Source organism: Suricata suricatta, chromosome 7 (genome assembly GCF_006229205.1).
Source record: "Suricata suricatta isolate VVHF042 chromosome 7, meerkat_22Aug2017_6uvM2_HiC, whole genome shotgun sequence".
NCBI classification, from domain to species: domain Eukaryota; kingdom Metazoa; phylum Chordata; class Mammalia; order Carnivora; family Herpestidae; genus Suricata; species Suricata suricatta.
In genome coordinates this window covers 65101066-65125251 of record NC_043706.1, presented here as the reverse complement: position 1 = coordinate 65125251, position 24186 = coordinate 65101066, and the positions used below count along the sequence as shown (strand labels likewise).

General features: G+C 34.8%; 1 protein-coding gene across 1 annotated transcript in view; it reads left to right on the top strand.

Moving 5' to 3' along the window:
- TMEM30A (transmembrane protein 30A) overlaps positions 1–22676 on the top strand; it is a 36905-nt gene extending 14229 nt beyond the window's left edge. Inside the window, exons 2-7 of the mRNA XM_029944147.1 lie at positions 8242–8349; positions 10422–10529; positions 14662–14749; positions 15874–16017; positions 16660–16866; positions 19328–22676. Of these exons, the coding sequence (XP_029800007.1) occupies positions 8242–8349; positions 10422–10529; positions 14662–14749; positions 15874–16017; positions 16660–16866; positions 19328–19521 (849 nt within the window). The 3' untranslated portion in view covers positions 19522–22676. The remainder of the gene's footprint in view (positions 1–8241; positions 8350–10421; positions 10530–14661; positions 14750–15873; positions 16018–16659; positions 16867–19327) is intronic.
- Positions 22677–24186: the final 1510 nt, after the last annotated feature.

The window sequence follows — 24186 nt, the reverse complement described above, 5'->3', positions numbered from 1 at the left end:
CGGTTAAGCCTCCGACTTCGGCTCAGGTCAGATCTCACGTTCGTGGGTTCGAGCCCCGCGTCAGGCTCTGTGCTGACAGCTAGCTCAGAGCCTGGAGCCTGCTTCCGGTTCTGTGTCTCCTTCTCTCTCTGCCCCTCCCCCTCTCATGCTCTGTCTCTCTCTGTATCAAAAATAAATAAAACATTAAAAAAAAAAGAATTTCTGTTAGATTCTTAGATAGGAATCTCTGAATAGCTTTCTTCCTGGTAGGCATTTGAGGGGGAAGTGAAGGGCATTTCCTCAATCTGCTGGGTTTTGATTGCTGTTAACTTAATGTTCATGCCAAAGTGGCCCATCTTGGGACTGCCTGCCCTTGGCCCCTGCAATATCTACTTATCATAACAAAGTTGTTTTTAATCTATAATTTAGTTGAAAAGTATGAAGATTTGGTAGCACTGTTTAAAATATCAGTGTATTCACAGTTGAAACCAATTTTATTTATAAATACAATGACTTTAAAATGGACTTTTGGGGCATCTGTGGCTCAGCCGGTTAAGCATCCAACTTCCGCTCAGGTCATGATCTCACTTGTGGTGAGTTTGGCCTCACATTGGGCTCTGTGCTGACATCTCAGAACCTGGATCCTGCTTTGTATTTTGTGTCTCCCTCTCTCTCTGCTCCTCCCTCATTGATGCTCTGCCTCTCAAAGATATATAAATGTTAAAAAAAAAATTGACTTCCCTATTTGTAAATTCTCATATGGTGCATGCAATTCAAGATTATAGGCAACAGTAGTGCAATGTAATGAAAAGAACAGCAACTTTGGAGTTGGACAGATACGAACCTATCACAGATAGGTTGAAAGATATGTTGAAATCCTACTCATAGTACCCATGAATGTGACTTTATTTGGAAATAAAGCAAGATGTAATCAAGTTACATGAAGTCATTTGAGTGGGCTCCTATACAATATGACTGGTGTCCTTATACAAAGAGACAGACCTGCACAGAAGGAAAGTGATGTGAAGACATAGACATAGAATCATGCAGCAACCGAGGCAGAGGTGAAGTGATGTAGCTGCAAGTCAGAGAACACCAGGAATTGATGGTCACCACCAGAAGCTAGAAGAAGGCAAGATAGGAATCTACCCAGGGTCCAAGAAGGAGCATTGCCCTGCTGATTTTTTGAATTCAGACTTCTAGCCTCCAGAATTGTTAGAGAATAAATTTCTCTTGCTCTACGTCAGTTTGTTACATCAGCCCTGGGAAATGGATATAGTCACATACCAGCTGTTTGTGTAACCTCTGAATCTCAATTTCCTCTCTGGAAACTGTTAGGAACAGTATTGGCATGGAGAAGACATTTGGGAATTAATAGCTAGTTTTGCTATTGCTGTCCTTTCTTCAAAGATAATTTACATTATTTATTACCTACTTCATAAATTTATCATTTCCAAGTGTGAGATTGAAACTCACTGATTGAATTAAAAGTAAAATCCATGTCTGTGGTTCCTACTCAGGTTCTCTAATTTATAGAAACATACAACAGATTTCAAAAGACCCATAGAGTTTAAGATATAAAGGATTAAATAGTTTTGTAGTTGTAAGTTTAGAATTAAGCTTTTGAGTTTTTAAAAACTAATCTTCAAAAAAAGATTAAAATGGAGTTACTGAATCTAAAAAAATCATTCAACTACTTTTAAGAGGCTGTAAATAATTTAAATATGGATATTTCTTTCCTTCACTCCCCTTATCTGGTGAATATTTTTGACAGGAATTTCTCTACAGTGATATATTACCTATTAATAAAAAAAAAGAAGCATTTTAAATACTTGAAAATACATTATTCTGTACTCTAGGATACCCTGCTGCCTTTTTGTACCCCTGTTCCTTCTCCCATTTGCACAGTGCAGACCCACCTTTCCTACTAGGGTGAGAAGAACATAGATTTTAAAGAAAGGCAGAGCTGGGTTCAAATTCTTGCTCATCATTCCTAGCAGGGTAATCTTGTGAAAATTATTGAGCTTGCCTAAATAACAGTTTCCTAGGCTAAAATCAGGAAAATAAAAACAAGCTTAGCCAGGACTATTGTAGTTTTCAATAGACAATGTGTGTTAAGTGCTTTTAATGCCTGTGCTCTCTACTTCCTTGCTTCTCTGTATTCCTTCTCTTTCACTTGAACAAATGTTTTTTTCTTTCTTTTTTTTTTTATGGCTTAGTTCAAATTCTTTTTTCTTCTCAGTAAGAAAGTTTTGGTTCACCTAGAATTTACTCTCCTCTCTACCATTCAGTTGACACTTAGCTTTTATGGTAGTTTTCTTTGTATTCATGTGATATCTTTGCTAAAATAGTCTTCTAGAGGCAAAGGGGACTGATGATCCTTCTCCCTTAGCGGGAGAAACATTGGGCTTGGAGTCAGAAATCTTTGGTTCTAGCCTAGTATAAGCTATTGCTATTTGTATGACCTTGGGCAGGTTTCTGAATATGTTCTTTTTGCATTCAATGGAGATAACAATATGGGCTTTTGGTGAGGATCAGATGACATCCAGTAGGTGTATAATAGAAAGGAATGTGTAAAATGTATTGAAGTATAAGATATGATTGCTTTTGTATCTACTTTGTACCATATGTTATGCCTTGCATGTAGTAGGGCTTAATATGTTAATGATATGATATTTTAAAAATTCATTTCGGGGCATCTGGATGCCTCAGTCTGTTAAGCATTCCATTTTAGCTCACGTCATGATCTGATCTGTCAGTGCAGAGCTTGGAGCCTGCTTTGGATTCTCTGTCTCCCTCTCTGTCCTTCCCCTGCTTACATGGTCTCTCTCTCTCAAAAATAAATAAATATTAAAATAAAATAAAATAAAATAAAATTTCCTTTCAGATTTCCTAAAATCAAAAGACATGCAATATTTCGTGCATTTTGAAAATTATAATCAAAAGATTGTTAGGTAAATGTTATGGCTATCCCTTTACTTCGTTGAAGTATAATTTAATATTCAGCAGTTATTCTTGGTTCCAATAAAATGTTCAGTTGTAATAAACTGTGCTATAATTTTTACATTCTATCATATTTTTAAAAATTATTTTTGTTCAAATAAATAAGGTATATCCTTGCTTATTCACAACTAATGATCCTTCTTTCCTACTTTGCCCTAGAAACTAATTTGAAAAAGAGTGATTTGAGAAAATTTTGTTCAAAGTTATACAAAATGGTTATAGGCCCATCTGGCAACTTTTTTTAAATCCTTAAATTTATCTTAAAAAAGAGAAAAAGTGTGCAGAGATTTTTTTAAAATAAAAATTTGAAAAAAACTAATACAGTTTAATATAGATTTTAAAACACAGTTCTGTCTTCTAAATGGTTTCATCTTTTCAGAATCATAAAACTTGGCTTTCAAGTGGAATATTGTCATGTACAGGCCCTGAGTAGAAGGTAGTGGCCCAACAGGTCTCGTGCTAAATTATATATGCTTTGTCTCTCTTCATTTAGGAGACTTGTGTGTTTAGCTTGTTTTAGGTATGTGCCTAAATTTTCCTAGATATTTGCAGTGAATAAAAATTTTCTCTAAACAAAGTTTCATTAGTAAACAAATAAACTTGGTGGAGAACCTTTCACAATCAGAATTTGACAAAATCAAGATTAAACAGTTTTGTGTGTTTTTTGAAAAGCAGTCAGATGTTGCAATTAGATGCTGGCTCTTTTGTCTATATGTTGATTTTATCCTTTTTTTCTAATTATAAAGAAAGATTGAACATCCATATATAAAGTTAAAATGTTCAGTTTCAGAAATAAAGATTATACAGCTATTTTCATACTTTATTAAGATAAATTAAATTCTTATTTATCGAAAGCCACGACTAGGAAAAACATTTTCAGAAGACATATCTGATAAAGGACTATTATCCAAAATATGCAAGGAACTCTTTAATATTTAGCAATAAGAAAATAGAAAACCCAATTAAAAAGTGAGCAAAAGACCTGAGGAGATATCTCACCCCAGAAAGTATACAATATTATAGCTTGGGCTCTTATAACAAAATACCATAGACTTGGTGGCTTAAAGAACAGATAATCATTTCTCAGTCCTTGAAGCAGGGAAGTCCTAGATCACGGTGCTGGTAAGATTCATTTTCTGGTGAGAGCCCTCATCCTGGTTGGCAGAAGGTCACCTTCTTGCTATGTCCTTACCAGACCAGAGAGAGAGCTCTAGTCTCTCTTCCTCTTTTTATTAAAGACACTAATCCTGTCATAGAGCCCCCACCCTTATAACCCTCATCTAAACATAATTACCTCCCAAAGGCTCAACTCTGAATGCCATCATAATTGGAGGTTAGGGCCTCAAGGTATAAATCTTGAAAGGGATAAATTCAGTTCATACATTCCACCCTTGTGCTCCTCAAATTCATGTTTTTCTTGTATGCAAAATATAATTTGATTCCATCTTAACAGCCTCCCAAAGTCTCAACTCATTCCAGAATCAACTCTAATGTCTCATCTGAATATCAGTTCAATCAGAAAAGGGTGACGCTTTAGGTTCATTCATTCTGAAGCAAAGTTTCCCTTTAGCTGTGAACCTATTTAACCAGATAAGAAGTTTGTGCTTCTAAAATACTCTAAAGGAACTGATAGAGCATAGACATTCTCATTTGAAAGGGGAGAAAATGAGAAGAAAAAAGTGGTGACAAGTTCTAAGCAAGTCTTCAAAACCTAGGTTTTAAGGCTTAAGAGTAATCCTCTTTGGTTTGATGCTCTGCCTTCAGGACCCAGCAGGCTGGCAGTCTTGCTGCAAGGCTCATTTCTTTGCTTCTGCCATCTGGCCTGTTGAACCCTTCTTCATCTTTGAGCTGAGGATGAAGTCCTGATGGCCTCTGAATCATCTTTGGGGTATTTCTTCCCTTGTTTTGAAGAATAATAGCACATGTTTGTAGCAAATTGGTTCTATCGCCGAGTCTTGTAGGATCTAAGAAGTCCCACAGCCCTCTTCATTTTGTCCCAACTCCTTCCTCTTTAATTAAGACTGGCGTCATTTCTGTTGGAATGGCTGCTTAGGTCCATGGTTCACACCCCCACTAATAGCTTCATCTAGTGGTTGTTCAGCCACACCCTTAGTATTCTCTTCAATACAACAGTTGTCGTTTTTTGCAATGTGGATAGTCAAGAATTTCCCAAATCTTTTAAGTTTTGGTCCCTTTTTGCTTAAACATTATTTCTGTTTCTATTCATTTCTCCCTTCTTGCATTTAACTATAAGCAGTCAAGTGGAACCAGGCCACGTCTTTGCTTAGAAATCGTCTAACTAAATATCCAACTTCATCCCTCACAAAACATCCTTCCATTTCCATAAAACAGTATAACACAGTTTAGTCAAGTTCTCTGCTACTTCATAATAAGGATCATTTTCCCCCATTGCCAAATAACATGTTTCTCGTTTCTATCTGAGACCTCATCAAAATGGCCTTTACTGTCTATTATTTTGACCAGTATTCTGTTCATGATTATTTATGCATTCTCCAAGAGGAGGTTGCTTTCTTTCTAATGCTTCAGATTTCTTTCTGAGGTCTTAGCAGAATTACTCTTAATGTCTCTATTTTTAGCATCCATCTCCAATTTCTTGCAGCTTCTACCCTTTACACAGTTCCAAAGCCACTTCTGTCTTTGTAGGTATTTGTTATAGCAGCACCCCACTTTTCAATACCAAACTCTATTTTAGCTTGGGCTGCTACAAACAAACAAACAAACAAAACAAAACACCCAAACCAGAAACCAAACAAAAAGCATAGACCAGATGGCTTAAACAACAGACATTTATTTCTCATTATTAAGATCAAGGTACTGGTAGATTCAGTTCCTGGTAAGGACCCTCTTCCTGACTTTGCAGATGCTGCCTTTTCAATTTGTTCTTACAGGACAGAGAGACTGAAAGAGAGCTCTGGTCTCTGCTCATAAGGACACTAATCCCATCATGGGGGACCCACTTTCATGACCTCATCTAATCCTGATTATCTTCCAGTGGCCCCACCTCTGAATATAGTCACATTGAAAATTAGTGCTTCAACATGTAGATTATTGGAGGATACATTTAGTCCCTAATATACAGATGGCAAGTAGTATGTGAAAGATACTTAACATACATCATTAGAGAATTGTAAGTTAAAATGAGATACCATTGTGCACCTCTTAGAATGGTGAGAATCCAAAAAACTGACAGCAGCCCATTGGCAAAAATGTGAAGCAACAGGAACTCATTCACAGCTGGTGGGAATGCAAAATAGTACAGATAATTTGGTAGTCTTACAAAATGAGGCATGCTCTTACCCTAGAATCTGGCATTCCTAGTCTTTGTTATTTACTCACAATGGCTGAAAGGGTAGGTTTACAAAAAACCCGCACTAGGATGCTTGTAGTAGATTTACTCATAATTGCCTAAACTTGGAAGCAACCAAGATAAGATGTCCTTTAGTAGGTGAATGGAAAAGTAATCTGTGTTGCATCTAGAAAATGGAATAATGTTCAACATGAAGAAGAAATGTGCTATTGAGCCATGAAAAGACACGGAGTAACCTTAAATGCATATTAAGTGAAAGAGGCCAATCCAAAAAGGTTACATATGGTGTGATTTCAGCTGTACAACCTTCTGGAAAAGGCAAAACTGTGAAGACAGTAAAAAGATCAGTGGTTGCCAGTGGTTAAGGGAGGGAGGGACGAATAGGTACAGAGGATTCAATTCTGACTGACACTAACCACTGTGAGCGCACATCAAACTCCGCAGGTGTAAGGGCATGGTTCTCAACAAACTGCCACCACTTTAGACACCAGCTGCAAGTCAGGGCCCCAGGGTACCCACCCTTCTAGTGAACTAGCAACAAACCCAGGGGCTTCCTAAGACCTCCCCTACACACACACACACACACACACACACACACGACTGTCCTTCAGATGCCAGTTGCAAGTTTAGAGGTCTCCAGGTCATCTGTACTTGATGATAAATCTGGGGTTCTTGTGACCCTTCTCAGATTCAATAATTTGTCTGAATGACTCCTCTTGAGAAAGTGCTATACTTAGGATTGTAGTCTTACTATAAACAACATTAATAGGACTAGCTAAATGAAGACACACAAAAGTTGAGGTCTGGGAGGGTCCTGAATGCAGAATCTTTTTCTTTCTTGTAGAATCAGGGCACATCACACTCTCCTGGCACATCAGTGGGTTGACCAACCAGGAGGCTCCCCTGTGCTTCCATTTCCAGAGTTTTTATTGACATTCATGACCAGGCATGACTGGTTACACCTTGGCTCACATGATTGAACTAAATTACTGCCCTCCTCCTCTTCGCAGAGGTCAGGCCGGGCCAGAGCCCTAAGCACATACAGTCCTTCTGGTGATGAGCCCCATCTTGCGCATCTCTTTCTCGCCAACTCTAGGGTGGCTTATCAAACAGGTGCGCTCTTGTCGTTGGGGAAATTCCAAGGACCTTCGAAGCCTCCTGCCAGGAAACTAGGACAAAGACAACACAAATTCATTATTTTACAACACCAAGTTTTTGTTTATTTTTGTCCTGTTTTTTAATGGTAGCTCTTGAGATAACTGATAGTTTTTTTTTTTTTTAATTTGAAAATGTACCACAGAAAGCTGAGGTGACTGAAAAGTATTAAAGATTGGAAGATTTAAGAGTAATAATTGGTTTACTGATCTCTGTATCAATTTGGTATTTTGTTTAGACTTTTTATAGCAATTTAAATCTATACATCATGTAGTTAGAATTTTATATCTGGGGCACCAGGGTGGCTCAGTTGGTTGAGCGTCCGACTTTGGCTCAGGTTATAATCTCACCTCTCGTGAGTTTGCCCACATCAGGCTCTGTGCTGACCTCCTAGAGCCTGCTTTGGTTTGCGTCTCCTTCTTTCTCTGCCCCTCCTCCACTCATTCTCTCTCTCTGTCTCTCTCTCTCTTTCTCAAATAAATAAACCAAAAAATTAAAAAAACAAGGATTTTATATTTGATTTTACGTAGAACTATATTTCACTTGGATAAAAGGATAGAGGAATTTACTTGGAAAGATGATCCAGTAGAATAATATAGGACCCTTTCCAGTTTTTATTACCTTACTTTGTCAAAATGAACAGATTACCTTAAAAACAACTTTTGTTCTGTACTATCACTTGTTTCACTAGACTCATTTTTCCTTTGAACAGCACGTTATTTCAGAGTATATCCACTTTCTTCAAGAGACTGCTTACTTAAATTTGTCTCTTACAGATTGATTATACTGGAACAGACCCTTCCAGTCCCTGCAATAAATGTTTGTCTCCAGATGTGACACCTTGTATTTGTACCATTAACTTCACATTGGAACAGTCTTTTGAGGTGAGTATTCCCAATGTGTTAGACTGTTTTAAAAAATATTTTATCACATTTTTTATGAGTTTTTTTCTTTTTTGTAGAGTAGTCACTTTAATTTATTGAAGTACATACACTTTTGAGCAAGATTGTTCTGTTTGGCTGTTGCATTATACTCTCTGGTTATTGAATACATATATTTAGTTAAATAGTTTAGTTAGTACTTTATAAACTAAAGTTAAAACATTTTACCTTTTATAGAAATTTTATTACAATACAAATCAAGGCTGTATCATGTTTTATAAAATAGTTTCACCTACTTTTAATTCTAAAGCAAGTTTTACTTTAGAAAATTTACTAATTCATTCATCATTTAATTGTATTATTTTTCTATCCGGTATGAATTACCCTAAATGTAAACACTTAGTGAAACCTTATTGATTTTTATGTCTTGATAAACAATTAGAACACTGTGTATGTGTGTGTGTGTAGTGTATATTTTGCATTCATACTTATCTGTCGTTGGAAATTGAGCAGATGCTATAAAGGACAAAGATTTAGAATAGGCGTTATATGACCAGTTTGTTCTTTCCTTTACCTAAAAATTGAGCTTAAAAAATTATTGTTTTATTATTCAAGGAGCAAAACTACTTTAATACATGTCAGCTTTTTAGATTTTTCCACACTTAAAATTTTCTTAAAGGCCTCAGTGACTTTTCTAGTCCCTAGTAGATGGTTGCCATCTAGTGGTTGTAGATGCTCTTGCACTGAGATAAAGGATAATAACACTATCTTAAAAAACATGAAAATAAATTTGGGAAAAGACAGTAATTTAATTATTTTACTATGTTTCCGCAGGAATAACATAAATTTAGAACATCAAAAAATTCTATTTTTCACTGTGATAAAGAAAACTATAAGGTGCATTAAGTTCTGCTTTTGTCAGAATAGACAGAATTGAGATAAAACAGACTTGTAACGATTAGAAGCTTCAGTAGTTTCCTTCCCCATCCAAAAGCACTTATTTCAGAGCTTCTCCTTACGAAAAGCCCATTTTTTTTTGTGGGCTCTGTATCCCTTCACAAGACCAAACTTTGAATTGGACTAACAGCCTTTCAGAGTTACTTTGTCTCGGTAGTCATTGAAAGGATTTATTTTTCAGTTTATAAGTTGAATTTACAATACTGCCTCTTAGTTAAGATATTTTTAAGCATAGTCTTTGTTTCTGTTATATTTTTAATAACCCAAAATAAAGCATTTTTATGTATGTAAACATTTTCTTTATATGGGATGGTAAAATTTGCATAATTTAACATTTGAAAATCAAATTTTAAATAAATAATTGTGTATGTGAAAATAGCAAATAAAAAATAAAGCATACTTGAAATGTTATTGAATTTTTTTAAATTGAGTTACTTTTGATTATAGACTATGGAGGTGGCAACCAGAAATGAGAAAATAGCTTAATGTTTCTGCTACCTCTTATAACCTTACGTCACTAAAGATGGTTTTGTGGTACCTTCTCACTTGTAGTGTATGTAGGTTACCCTTCTTTCCCAAGTTACTCCAATTGGCTCCTCCAGCTATATTAAAGTATTTTTTATTGTTATGCATTGACTCATTATCTTAGATACTTTACTAATTATTAATTTATTATATTCTGTATAGTAGCTTGTTGAGAAATGTATTGAGTCTCAATTCAAATTCAGAATTTATGTGGGCAATAAATGAAAGTTGACCATTATCCCTTTGAAGAGTTGACTGTGGGTGATGACCAATCTGAATTAGAGAAATTTGAAGTTGAAGGTAGAGAATAAGCTAATAGGTTCCCTAAGGTATTTTATTAATGCAAATAGTACTTCTTTGTAGTCTTTAAGGATATTTTCAAAGTTTACTCTTCAATTTTTGTAACATACCTTCTTTGACTTTATTCACAATTTGTACTGCTTTAGATTGTTGAGGATTGGTAGGATTCACTCTAGTATATGTTTTAAGTTACCACAAATTCTAAACTAATAAAGTCCAAATGACAAAGTATGCATGAAACAAGTTTATACTTAGTGATTTCATATTAAATTGTTTCCCTTTCCTTTCTCTAGGGCAATGTGTTTATGTATTACGGACTGTCTAATTTCTACCAAAACCACCGTCGTTATGTGAAATCTCGAGATGATAGTCAGCTAAATGGAGATGTTAGTGCTTTGCTTGTAAGTAAAATGATGAATATGAAAATGTGATAGATATAAATAAGAGTATGTAGCAATTGTTCAGTTATAAATGTTAAATTTAATGTTAGGATGAAATTAAAGTGTTGCTCATCATTTATACTTGTTTAGTGAGGGTTTTTAGTTAAAACTTTTTTTTCACCTGGAATTTGCACTGATTAATGATTTCTTACAATCAGGATATATTACTACCTACTTCTTTCTAGTAGTGTCATTGGATTTTTGCTTTATTAATCGTAATGGAATTTTGATAAGTCTAGTATTCTGGGTATGTAATTGGTTCTTGTTTGAATTTGCTCATTATGTTTATACTTGGTAGGAATGTATAAATAAACTACTTTTAGTTTCTGAGGTTGTGTTTTAGAATTGAACGTGTATGCTGTCTGTTTTTTAACTTGTGGAAAGCCTGAGTAGTATAGTTCAAAGGATAGATTACCAAAAAATTGAGGAACTTTTTGAAAATACAGACTCCAGACTTCTCCTAAGTGTAGTAAATCCGTCTATGCAGGGGTGGAGCTCTAAAATATCTTTTTAATAAGCTCCCCTTCTGATGCCCACACTGATTTGGGCTAAAGGATCTACTTTTCTTGACTGTTGTTCAACTTTATAATAGTTCTTTTTTTTATGTTTATTTGTGTGTGTGTGTGTGTGTGTGAGAGAGAGAGAGAGAGAGAGAGAGAGACAGCGTGAGCAGGGGAGGGTCAGAGAGAGAGGGAGACACAGAATCTGAAGCAGGCTCCAGGCTCTGAGCTAGCTGTCAGCATGGGGCTTGAACCCACAAACGTGAGATCGTGACCTGAGCTGAAGCTGGACACTCAACCGACTGAGCCACCCAGGTGCCCCTTGACTGTTGTTCAGCTTTAAATAGTAGTGGTTGGTGCCCAAGTATTTTATGTAATTGTTGCTAATGCAGCAAATCTTCAGAGTTCCAGAGCTATTTAGGATTTCTAAACAGTGAAACTTGGGGTTCCTGGGTGGCTCAATCGGTGAAAAGCCTGACTTTGGCTCAGGTCATGATCTCACGGTTAGTGGGTTCCAGCCCCTCATTGGTCTCTGCTGACAGCTCAGAGCCTAGAGCCTGCATCTGATTCTGTGTCTCCCTTTCTCTCTGCCCATCCCCCGCTCGTGCTCCATCTCTGTCTCTTAGAATAAATAAACATTGGGAAGAAGCAAAAAAAAAAAAAAAAGAAAGAAAGAAACAGTGAATCTCTTAGAATGCAATTTAGGACTACATTGTGACCAGAATGGTCCTGTACCATATAGCTGCTCTAAGTTATCTTACTGGTTTTATTATTAGTCACTGATGTTTAAGATCATAAGAAATAGCAAATCTATTGAAAGGTTCTGGTTAGGTCTGCAGTATTTTGCAGTCCATGTAGTGGTTAGTGAGGGCAAAAGAAGCAGAGACTGATTCTTTTCATATAGGCTTCAAGCAAAGGTTTTAGACTACACTAGGAATTATGAATTTTTTTCTGTAAAGGGCCAGACAGTGAACACTTTGGGTTTTGTAGGTCTTGTAGTCTCCTGACACAGCTACCCTCTCCTGCCACTTAGAATGAAAGTAGCCATAGACAGTACTTACAATGAATGGGTGTAGTGTAGCTGTGTTCCAATAAAATTTTAGCTATAAAAATAGCTGGTGGACTGGATTTGTCCTGCAATCTATCATTTATTGATCCCTGAGCTAGATCAAAATACATGATTTTAAGACCAGGTGGCTTTCAAAAATTTTAAAGATTTTAAGAGTGGACAGATTGAAGTCCAAGTTACTTAATATTGTATGTAAGATCTTTCACCATCTGCTGTCAGCCTGCTATTCTAGCTTCATTGTTTCATACTCTGTCTTTAATGTACCTATGACCTGGCTGCCCTGGGCAGCGTATGGTGCTCCCTAACCATTCCTGGGACCTCGTAATCTGCCCATTTTGGCATACATTTTATTTGCCTAGGAAGCTGATTTAACTCTTGCCCTGGAGGCCCTCTCGTCTGGAGGCCTGCTATTATCTTTAGTGCCCTTTGATGCAAAATAACTTCTTTACATATTTAGTTTATTCATACCTTATCCCAAGTCACTTCTCACCTTGCTTAACAAACTCCACATCATTCATTCCAAACTCTCTCCCCATCATCTGTTCTGGCCCTAATTTGAGGTCATTTTCTACATAGTCGCTATAGTGATCTTTTAAAAAAATGTAAATACCACTTTCCTGCTTAAGGTCTTTCAGTGGTCTACTAGCACTTGGAGTAAACTATCAGGATGACCTGAACTGTGCATCATTTTCCAGTGTCATCGTGTCATTCTCCTTGTTCCCATACACTAACTCCATTTACCTTTTACCTTCTCAGAAATACCCAGATTTTTCTCAATGGCATGTATTATTCTCTGCTTAAAACCCTTTTGTGCCTGCTTCTCACATGCTTGTGTCCTATTCTTCTTTAGGCCTTAACTTATATGACACTACCTCCGGAACCAACTTCTCCATATCACAGATTCTAAAGTAATTTATTTTGCTCTCCCCCATTAATAACTTGCATACCGTTTTCATAACACTTACTGAAATTTGTAATTACATATTTAGTTATTGTCTTCTGTTTTCTCAGCTACACTGTAAGCTCATGAGGGCAAGGAGCATGGCTTTCCTTAACCACTATATACCAAGCACCTAGCCAGTGCTTAGCACATGGAAGACATTTAATAAGTATATGTTGAATGAATAGAGACACCTTCATCATGGCTCTTAGTTCATATAATAATTGGTTGTGTATGGATCTATTTCCTCTGTTACACTGTGACTTTATTATTTTTAAAAAATGTTTTCTGTTTCTAGCACCTTGCATGGTGCTTGATATATTAGGCACTCATTATGTGACTTTCCTAAACCAGTTACTGCAAAGTATCTAGCATTCAGTACCTGATGCATAGGTAGTAAATAATATTTTCCTTTCTTTTAAAACTTACTTAAGAATTTAGTGACCAGGATAGATTTGCCCTTCTGAGAGCTTATTTATATTTAAAACCTTTTTTTTTTGAAATTGCAGTTTTCATCAGGACATTCTAGAAGTCACAAGCCGTTATATACCATCTATCTTCATGATCTCAGAATACTAACTTTATAAATCTAGATGGCTCAGGGAGCAGAAAGCTGGGAGGTCGGATATTAAAGAGACTTTATGAGATCCCTGCCACGTGTTTCCTTAGCCTTCTTTCCCATGCAGGCAGTTCTTTATCCAGTCCAGACACAGAGAATGTGGATACAAGTCAGTGTTGGTTGGTAATAGAATAACCCTAAGAGGACTAACAGGGTCTAGTTAATTTCCAAATGAGAATATCTTCGTCCGTTTGTTTGTTTTTTTATGTGTTTTGAGACATGGCTTACTGTAGCTTTGGAGTTTCATAACAACCCAGATATATACCTAATCTTAGACTTGGTAGAATCTTTAGTTTTACCCTGCAACTGCCACATCTCCTTGAAATCTTCAGTAGGGACTAAGTCAGAACATTTTTTTTCTTGTATCTGGGTGCACAATTTAAAGCAGAGCAGTATATTCTAGGAATCTGCATTAGCGCCCTTCCATCCATCCCTCCTTCCTTCCTTTGACATGGTACCATGGGATTAACCTAGAATTACACAATTTGAGATTATCTAGTTGAACATGTTCATTTTGCAAGGCCCAAGTAAATCAAGGAAGTTGCCCAAAGTCACATAGTATATAGCTGAACCTGGAGCCTGCAGTCTACTTTCAGTTTAAAATTGACAGCAGACTGCTTCTTAATTTTTCCTGCACAGAAAACTCTGTGGTATGATTTTTGTATTCACATGAAAAATTTTTTAAAGAGTCAGTTTGATATATGCCATGACAAAACATATGCAAGGAAAGGTTACATTAAAAAAGTAATACAATTATTACCTTTATGTAAGGTAGTTACGTTAAGAAATTATTTGAGTATTTAAATGTGACGTTATTTATAGTCTTTACAATACAGATCTATTCTGTGTGCATTGCAAGTGAGATACATGTAGGAATTGAAGTTTTAATCAGTAATTATGGATAGCTCATAGTTCTCCTGGAGGCGTGTGTAATAATTTCTTTCTTCTTTTCTTTTAAACATCAGAATCCCAGTAAAGAATGTGAGCCTTATCGAAGAAATGAAGACAAACCAATTGCTCCTTGTGGAGCTATTGCCAACAGCATGTTTAATGGTATGATGTAGATATAAACAAAAGATATGGATTATAAATATATATAATTAGGAAATTTTGTATAATTTATTGATATTGATTTGATAGTCTAGTAAACATGAATGAAATTGAGAAATTCATCAACCTTAAATATGAATTTAGTTATTCAATGGAATGTCATAATGTTTTGTGACTTTTTTCAGAATTCTTATATTTTAAGAATGAATTTCTCTCTCTGGGAAGAAAGGTGCAGAGACCTTCCTCTAAACTTCATATTTCATAGATGATAAAATAAAAGCCAGGCTGCCTTTTTTTACCAACTTCAAATATTTATATCATTATAAAGGAGCTATAGTTGATCATTTAGGGTAGCCCTGTCTGATACAAATATGATGTAAATCATCAATATGAGACATGTGTATAATTTAACATTTTATAATAGGAACATTAAAAACCAATAAATAGAAATAAGTAAAATTATGTTTAATAATATATTTTATTGAACCCAATATGCTCCAGTATTATTACCTTTTTACTGTATAAATTGTGTTCAGTATATAAAATTTATATGAGATATTTTACATTCTTTTTAAATTTAAATTCAAGTAGTTAAGGAGATATTTTATATCCTATTTTTTTACTGAGTTTTTAATTTCTGAAATAATATTATTTCAAAAATATAACATTATTACAAAACACATTCATTTGGACCAGCCATAATGTCAGTGGCTCTGTAGCCATGTAGCAGGGACTACCATATTGCACAGAGCAGATAGAGAAATGGATAAGCCAGAAACTATTTAGGAGTGCATTTTTTTTTAGAGGAAAGGAGGAGAAGCAGATTTACTCTACAACTTATTTTATTTGGGTTAATATTAAAACATTTCACCTTATCATACACCAGCTAGCCATATAGGAGAAGTAACCTATAAGTATATTGAGGAAAGCGGAGTCCATCTAGGTTTATAAAGTTACCATAGATAATTCACATATAAGTAGTCAAGAGCAAATGTATGTCGTATGCCTGCCTAACTGTTACAACCCCTTTTGGGACCAGATACCAGATCCTCATTTCTCATAGAGAATAGGAGATGCTATGAATTTTCAATAGATACTTAGCACTTTTTTCTTTTTTGTGTGTTTAGATACATTAGAATTATTTCTAATTGGCAATGAATCTCATCCTACACCTATTCCTTTGAAAAAGAAAGGTATTGCTTGGTGGACAGATAAAAATGTAAAATTCAGAAATCCCCCTGGAGGAGAAAGTCTAGAAGAACGATTTAAAGGTAAAATTTACTAATATTTCTTTAAAATATGATATAAGCAAGGAGTTTTAATGAAGTACCTAAAATTTTCTGTTTTTAGAATCTTAAAAATTTTATGTTTTTTTAAAAAACAGCAACTTTTTTTTAACTTCATACCAAGTTAGGTAAAATATGTAGTATGTTCTAATGTACTGAAATTCTAAAGGAAATACACATGTACTTTTAATCTTGAATTTTTCTGGTATTTTCTTATAAGCATTTCAGCCAGTGTCTTTTAAAATCACAGGCAAGTTTCTTTTAAATAAGACCCAAGTTTTTATTATAATTATAAATTTAAATTTAGTTTTGATTCTGTGCCTCCTAAAATTTTCAATGTAATGTTTTTTCCACTATATCTTTGCATTAAATCATCTGATTTTTGGTATGTACCCCATAGTGTACTTTTAGTATTTGCTTAATGGCCATCAAATCTTTGTAATTACTTGTTACATGAGGAAGTGGTTTGTCTCTAGATTTCAAGACTTTCTTAGAATATGAATATATTTATGCCTTTGAAAATAGGAAAAATATTCAGGTTATATATTGTATATCTTTGTTTTATTTGAAAATGAATTTTCAGTGGAACTCCTGAAATTTTTGTCTTCTTCTTCCCTATTTTTTAAGATACAACAAAGCCAGTAAACTGGGTTAAACCAGTGTACATGCTGGATTCTGAACCAGATAATAATGGGTTCATAAATGAGGATTTTATTGTTTGGATGCGAACTGCAGCTTTACCTACTTTTCGTAAGTTATATCGTCTAATAGAGCGGAAAAGTGATTTACATCCAACATTGCCAGCTGGGCGATACTATTTGAATATCACATACAGTATCCTTTTTTGGTCATATGCACAGATTCATATAATTTGAAAACAGTATAGTTCAGTCTTATCTAAGTATGTGACATGCTATTTTGTGTTTTAGTTTTAATCTTATTTTTATAAGAGTATGTGTGTATATACATGAGAGAGTATCTTTTCACTTTTATCTCCCAGATGTCTTAAGTTTTTATAAACTTTGTATTAGGATTGAAGCATATTATTTGATAAAATTATTTAAGATGCTGGTGCTAGATTTATTAATAAGCTAGATATTTCTACAATGGAAATTTTAACTGAGCTTAATGCAAAGGCCAGTGAACAAAGTTGATGCTAAATTAGCATTTAGCTTATTTAGATATATGTATCTATATATACTTTTATATAGTCCTTAGATATTAAAAATCAGTATATGTTAGTTAACATCAATATAATTATTTGTATAACTATTATGTTTATAGTACCAAAACATTTTTACTAGCTGTATTACTTCACAATAATCCAGGTATACTTTTCAGTGCTGATAAATATCATTTATTTCCTTCTGATTATATGTAAACATTGTACCAAGTACTGTTCATGCATTATTTTATTGAAGCATTACAAGATGGGTATCACCATCTCCGTGTTGTAGCCAAGTATACAGGAACACAGAACATTTAAATAACTTACCCAAGGTTATGCAGATAATAAGTAGAAGAGTTGGGGTTCATAATCATGCTATTGACTCCAAAGGCCATGACTTTGCCATCAGTCACTGCTACGGGATGCATCCCTAGATAGCTCACTCAGGTAGGCAGACCAAGCCATATTGTTGTGTATACAAAGTCTTCCTAACTGAAAATAATTGGACACTACCCTTTATTCTAAACAGTCCTTACATCTTTTAATCTGTAGCCCACTGCTTACATATATCATGAAAGAAAAATTTCTCAAATATTAGCATTTGAATGTTGATTAATGCTTTGCATTTTTGATTTTTCATAATCCAAATAAGCCACAAGTGTATAGTCTTAGTTTTATAATGTATTAGTGAGTGGTTAAGTTAATAGACCTAATTTCAAAGGAAATGTCTTCTTGGATCCTTAGCCTCTTAATTTTGCAACTAAGTATGCAACTGTGAATATGACCTGATAGTGACAGACTAAAAGTAGCCACATTTGGAAACTAGGCCCACATAGAAGCAATTCTGGACAGACAGACCCAGTTGAGGTGCTAATAGAACATTATCTTGAGGCCAGTGCCAAAGTAGAAGGCAGCTCTGTCACAGTTAGTATCCAGAAGATCTAGTAAGGAGTAAGGGCATATACCAGCCTGTGGCCTAGAGCGTAATTTAGGGAAGTCTTTGGAGTACTTAGTACTTTGTCTTAGTTAACTATTTGCATCCAAGGCATTGAGAAGAGAACTCAAAGAATGTAGGCTCTCAAAGACTGATGAGACAGGAATTTGGGTCTGCAAAGCATCAAGGGTAATTATAAAAATTAGGCATAAAGTAGGAACTAGATACTAGAATTAAGACAAGCCCATTTTGGAGGGTTGGGATACAGAAAGGTTAGCATGGATGAATTGACTCTTCATCGCCCAGACAGTTTTATTAGTTAGAACTCTTATTATAATCATTCCTGCATCAGGTTAAGATTGATTTAAGAAACTGGCAGGGTCTGCTATTTGGAATAATAGGGTCCATCCATGGGGATGAAAAATTGAAGAGAGAAACAAATGGGGCCTAAACTTGATTCAAAGATGTTTTTGAAAAGGTTGTAAACCTTTCATATACGGATTCAGTTCTGTCTTCTCTGTTCTAATTCTTGCCAAAATCTTAGAATTGGTCCATATCTATAACTTATCCAATATACTGGTGTCCCATTTCTTAAACCTCTTTAACAGTTCACCCTTCATTTCTATACTCTGTTTCAGCCATCAACTCTGTTACACCATGAGTTTGTCGTTGCTCCAAATCAACAAGTTAAAACTTCAATATCATACTCTTTGACCTTGTGCTCAGAGTCCTCTTGTATTCTCATAATTACTCTCTTATTACACATGCTTTTTGAGCTCACAGAGTCCTCTAGTCTCTTCATTCTTCCTTTTTCTTCTGGTCTGTCAGTCTTTTCTTCTTCTATTGGTTTTACTGCTGTTCATCTGAAATATTTTTTCGCATTACATTTCTTTGTGGCCTTTGGCCCCTTCTGTGTAATGAGAGTAAAGGTACCTGGAAGCCATATAACCCTTAAATTTGGTTGTTTTTGCTTGTAAACTACATTGGTTTTCACTACTAATGTTTAACTTGCTAAATCAGTGCTTCACGGTAATAGTCCTATAATTATTTTGTGGTTCGGGAAATGTGAGTAAGGTGCCTATATATCATAGAATTATACCAGTGAATTATAAGCAATTGAGTGCCAAATTTTTAAGTTGTGTTTTAGAAATCAAGTAACTAGCCATGGAAAAGTCTTCCTATACATTCTTCAGATTACCCGGTACATTCTTTTGATGGACGAAAACGGATGATCTTGAGCACTATTTCATGGATGGGAGGAAAAAATCCATTTTTGGGGATTGCTTACATCACTATTGGATCCATCTCCTTCCTTCTAGGAGTTGTACTGCTAGTGATTAACCATAAATATAGAAACAGTAGTAATACTGCTGACATTACCATTTAATTTTATATTCTGAAAACAGATTTACTGCATGTGCATCAAGGCCAGTCCTATTCAGTCTATTTCGAATGCTGATGTCTGGTTAGTATGTCATTTCTGAAGTTGGCACATAACTTCTTCTTTTAAAAACAACAGTTTTTGTCCTTTGCTTCTTCCTTATGGATGTCTTATGGAACTATATGACAGGTATGAAACTAATTATATGGATCATATCAACACTGTAACTGCTGAAATGGCATTCTAATTAATGTTTGCTTTTTGTGGGTCAGGCCATATGATGCATAGAGCCTCTTTTATGTGAAATGCATCTATTGCTTAAATGTTTATGCTTTGTTGATAATATTATATTGACATGTGATGCTGTATATGTGTGCCTGTTGTGTGAAGAAAGGGATTACAAGATGTATGAATATAATGAGTTGCTAACCTTTTTAGGACTCAGAATTACAAAAAGATCTAAGGCTAAATCTAAATAAAACACTTCATCATTTTCATGTGTCGTGTGTAAAGGCTTAAAGCACTACCTTTGTTGAGGTCCTTAATGTATTCCACTTATCCAGTACAGTTCTTTGTCAAGAATAGCTTTGATTTCAAAGGACATGCTTACCTTGTCTAGCGTAGGAATTAATGGTCATGTCTGAAGAGGTCAAGTGGGTCTCATGTGGGAGAATTTAAAATTCCTTTTTCCATTTGATTAAGATGTTGTAGTCAGGAACCTCAACTCACTTGGTAAGTTTTTACGTGTGATCATTTCCCTTGAAGCTTATACTTCATAAGGGACAAGCATATATAGGTGAGATGGGAAAACTTGGCAGACTTTCAACTACTGCCTCAACTATAAACCAGATATAAATGTTTAAAGAGACTGTTTTCATTCTTATGGTATTTAACATTCAGAAATTTGCTTCAGCATTGGAAATACCTCAAGCTGTTTTTATTTTGCAGGTAAGTTTTGATCTAAGTACTAATGACATATTGCAGAAAATTTAGAAAACAGTAACTTCTATATTTCATTCAATTTTTACATATAGGTCAAATATGGAGGTGTATGCATATTCTCTTTAGTTAAGGTACCAATTATTTTGGTTGGTTTATGCTAAGACACACTTAAAAAATAAATTCTTTAAATTTCCTAATTAAATTCTGGAGATTTTACAGTACGCACATGATAAACTATAATATATATGGTTGAAGTTATTTTATTTTCTATTAACTGGAATTATTTTAATATTCCGTATTGAATAAATGCTGTAAATTCTTTGCTATGGAACTTCTTCTTGAATGTAAACTTATTTTTTCAACATGCATGAAAATGTATGTCTTAATCAGAGGGGGCTTAATTGCATTGAAATGGCTTTTTTCTTTTTACTAAAATAACTCTTATATTTGTATAGAGGATTGGTTGTTTATTCAGAGTTTGTAATGATTTTGTTCAGTTATATTTTAAATCAAAAGATCTGGGTAATGTATCAATTTTGATTAATATATGTTTTTAAAAAAATAATTTAATGGTTAATAGAAATGTGCCACACTTCTTAAGTTTTGTATAACATAAAATTCAGTTAAAAGAACTTGTAATGACTTTTAACTGGTAGAATATTACTTGCATGAGGTACTTACTGTATGATTTTGCTGAAATTTCGGGGCGCATAGGGTATTGTTTGTTTCTTTGTCTTGTCAGTCCTTCAGAATATTGTTACTTATTCTGACCATTGGCCCTCTTGCACGTAGCAGTGTATTTCCGGGAACGTATTACTGGGAGAGAAGGTTTCTGCCGGTCTTCCCAGATTGAGTTTGTGTTGTTCAAGGAGGACTGCCATCCTGCATCTCTTTTTCTAATTAGGGGACCAAAAGTGCCACTAAAGAAAAGTTGAAGCCTCTTCCAACACTTTCTCATCTGGGGTGAGGACAGAATCTTAAAATATGTTTGGAGTTTTATCTATTTGCAAGTTCATTGACAGCCTAATTTCCTTCCCATCTCCTGCCATTTGAGCACTAAGGGATTCCTGTTACTCATTATGAAGAATGTGGAACATTCATATGGCCTCTCCGAAGCCTGGGGGGAAGGAAAAACATTTTTTTATGGGCTTTATGCTCATCTTTTGGAAATATTGATGTCATATTCAACTTTCAGAGAATCATACTGCATTTTACTGCATTTAGGTTAAGTAGAAGGCATTGAAGAATGCATTGACTTACAGGAAGTATTTTGATGTATGAAGTTTCCAATTTAAGGAATTATTTAATATGTGAAAGCTAAGAAGCTTCATTGAAATCATAAGGCAGTTAAAAATAAATTGGTAAAAATAACTGTACTACCTAATGGAGAATTATTCAACCAAGAGTCAAGTGAATATATTTTGTTTATTGGTTAGTATCAGTTTGTTTGTAACCCTGATTATATTTAAAGATAATGTTCTGTTAGTATGTTCTGTATTAATAAAAATAAACAAAATTAATTTTGCTATGTTCAAATGTTTTGCTAAAATAATAAAGCCCCATTGTTGTTAATGTTTAACGCTAAATTTTAGCCCAAGGACAATAATGCCCAAGTTTTAACATTTTCATATCTAGATTTGATTGCCATTATGGATATATATTAATCACTTCAGCAGCATTAACTGCAAGATTTGTCTATATTACTGAGAAACATCTATTCTTACCAGGAGGTGGTCATACTGTCACCTGAGCTATAGGTAGATGGGCTAAATTTGGTATTAGATCAAGGAAATGTCTAGTAAGAAAAGGAAGAAGTAGTAGAGAAGCAAGAATGATGAAATTATGAAGAGGGTGGGGCTTAAGGAAATGAAAAGACCAGGAAAGAGGAACAGTTGACTGAAGGGTGAATGAATGCTCACCTTCTATCTTCATGGAAACAATGCCTTAGAATTATTTGCCCTTTGTTGGTTAAGATGAAAAGTTTTCTTTTTTATAAACATGTTTTTTTTGAAGGGAGGGTGGAGGGAATAAAGTGCTGTTTCAAGAGGAGTTTTGATGAATAAATGTTTGTTGTAGAGTTTGGATGATCTAGTAAAGTATTTTAGAGCTTTTTTTATAGCCCATGATCCGTTCAGTAAACATAAAAGTCATATTTCCCCTAATATGATTCCCCAAATGTCATTTGAAATTTCAAAATAAATATTATGTCTAAAATCAAATCGACCCTGGTGACCTTATTTGATTTTATAGATTTGTGAATATATAATTTACATTTTGTCAAAGTAACATGTATATATAGTTAACAAAAATTGACAGGCCTTAGGATGAAAACTGGTAATTCCTGTCCCAACTTTCTTTAACTTTCAGAGATAATCACTTTGAGTACAGAAGTTTCTTTTGGTATTTGTTTTACTTTATCTAAATGATATGCCTAGTCTGCTATTGCTTGATTTAATGGTTTTAGTCATCATTAGGATCTTCTTGATAATGTTACCTGCCAATTAAAGCTTTTTAACATACCTGTCTCCCCTTCTCCCATAATTACAGTTATATCCCATTTAGGAAAACACAATAGCTATCATTTTATTATAACTATAGAGCAATGTTATGATAACATTTTACATCATTTTATTTTTCCTAGAATTAATAATTGCCTCATTGTTTAACACATAATTTCTTGAAACCTAGCCTAATCTTTTTCCAGTTACTCTGTCAGGTCCACCATGTTCTCATTAATAGTTTTAAAGGGTTTTAGTCCCCAAGTATCAGATAATCTGATTCCCTGTTTTTACTAGGGAGATCTGTTCTGTATTTGTTCCTCTATACCAATCTGAACTGGTTGTTTTCTTGACCAGTTACGCAGCCACTGTACCATGACCTCCTCTTGTCACCTTTCTATGCTGGATCTGTTTCCTAGTTTATTCTCTAGTTTACTGAAGTACTACCTAAAGCACTTAAAGCGTCCTAAGAAGTAGCTGAGAGGCAAATTTTCTAAGTCCTTACATGTCTAAAATGTCTTTTTTTTGATTCTTATATCTCATTGATAGTTTGACTACATATACAATATTAAGTTTAAAATAGTTTTTTAAATAAAATTTTTTAATGTTTATTTTTGAGAGAGAGACTGACCATGAGTGTGGGAGGGGCAGGCAGACACAGAATCTGGAACAGGCTTCAGGTTCTGAGCTATCAGTACAGAGCCCAATGTGAGGCTTGAACCCATGAACCATGAGACCATGACCTGAGCCGAAGTCAGATGGTCAACCGACTGAGCCACCCAGGTGCCACTTTCCTAAGAGTTTTGAAGGCATTGCTCCACTCTCTTCTAGGTTTCATTATTGGTTTTGAGAACACTGTTTCTATCCTTAATCAGATATTAGACCTCTAGACTGATGCTTAATTTTCTTCTCTTTTTCTCCAGTTGTTTAGACAGTATTGTCTGTGTTCTTTCTAAAAGATTTCTTTATTTTAATCTTCCAGCCTTATCTTCTTCTGAATTTTATGTATATTTTAAAAGTATTTTAATTTCTAAGACTTCCTTTATTCTGTTTCTAAGAAATATTCACCTTAGTTCACAGATAAAATATTTTTCTGAGGGGGCTCCTGGGTGGCTCAGTTGGTTAAGCCTCTGACTTCAGCTCAGGTCATGATCTCACCATATGTGAGTTTGAGCCCTGCTTTGGGCTCTGTGCTGACAGCTTAGAGCCTGAAGCCTGTTTTGGATTCTGT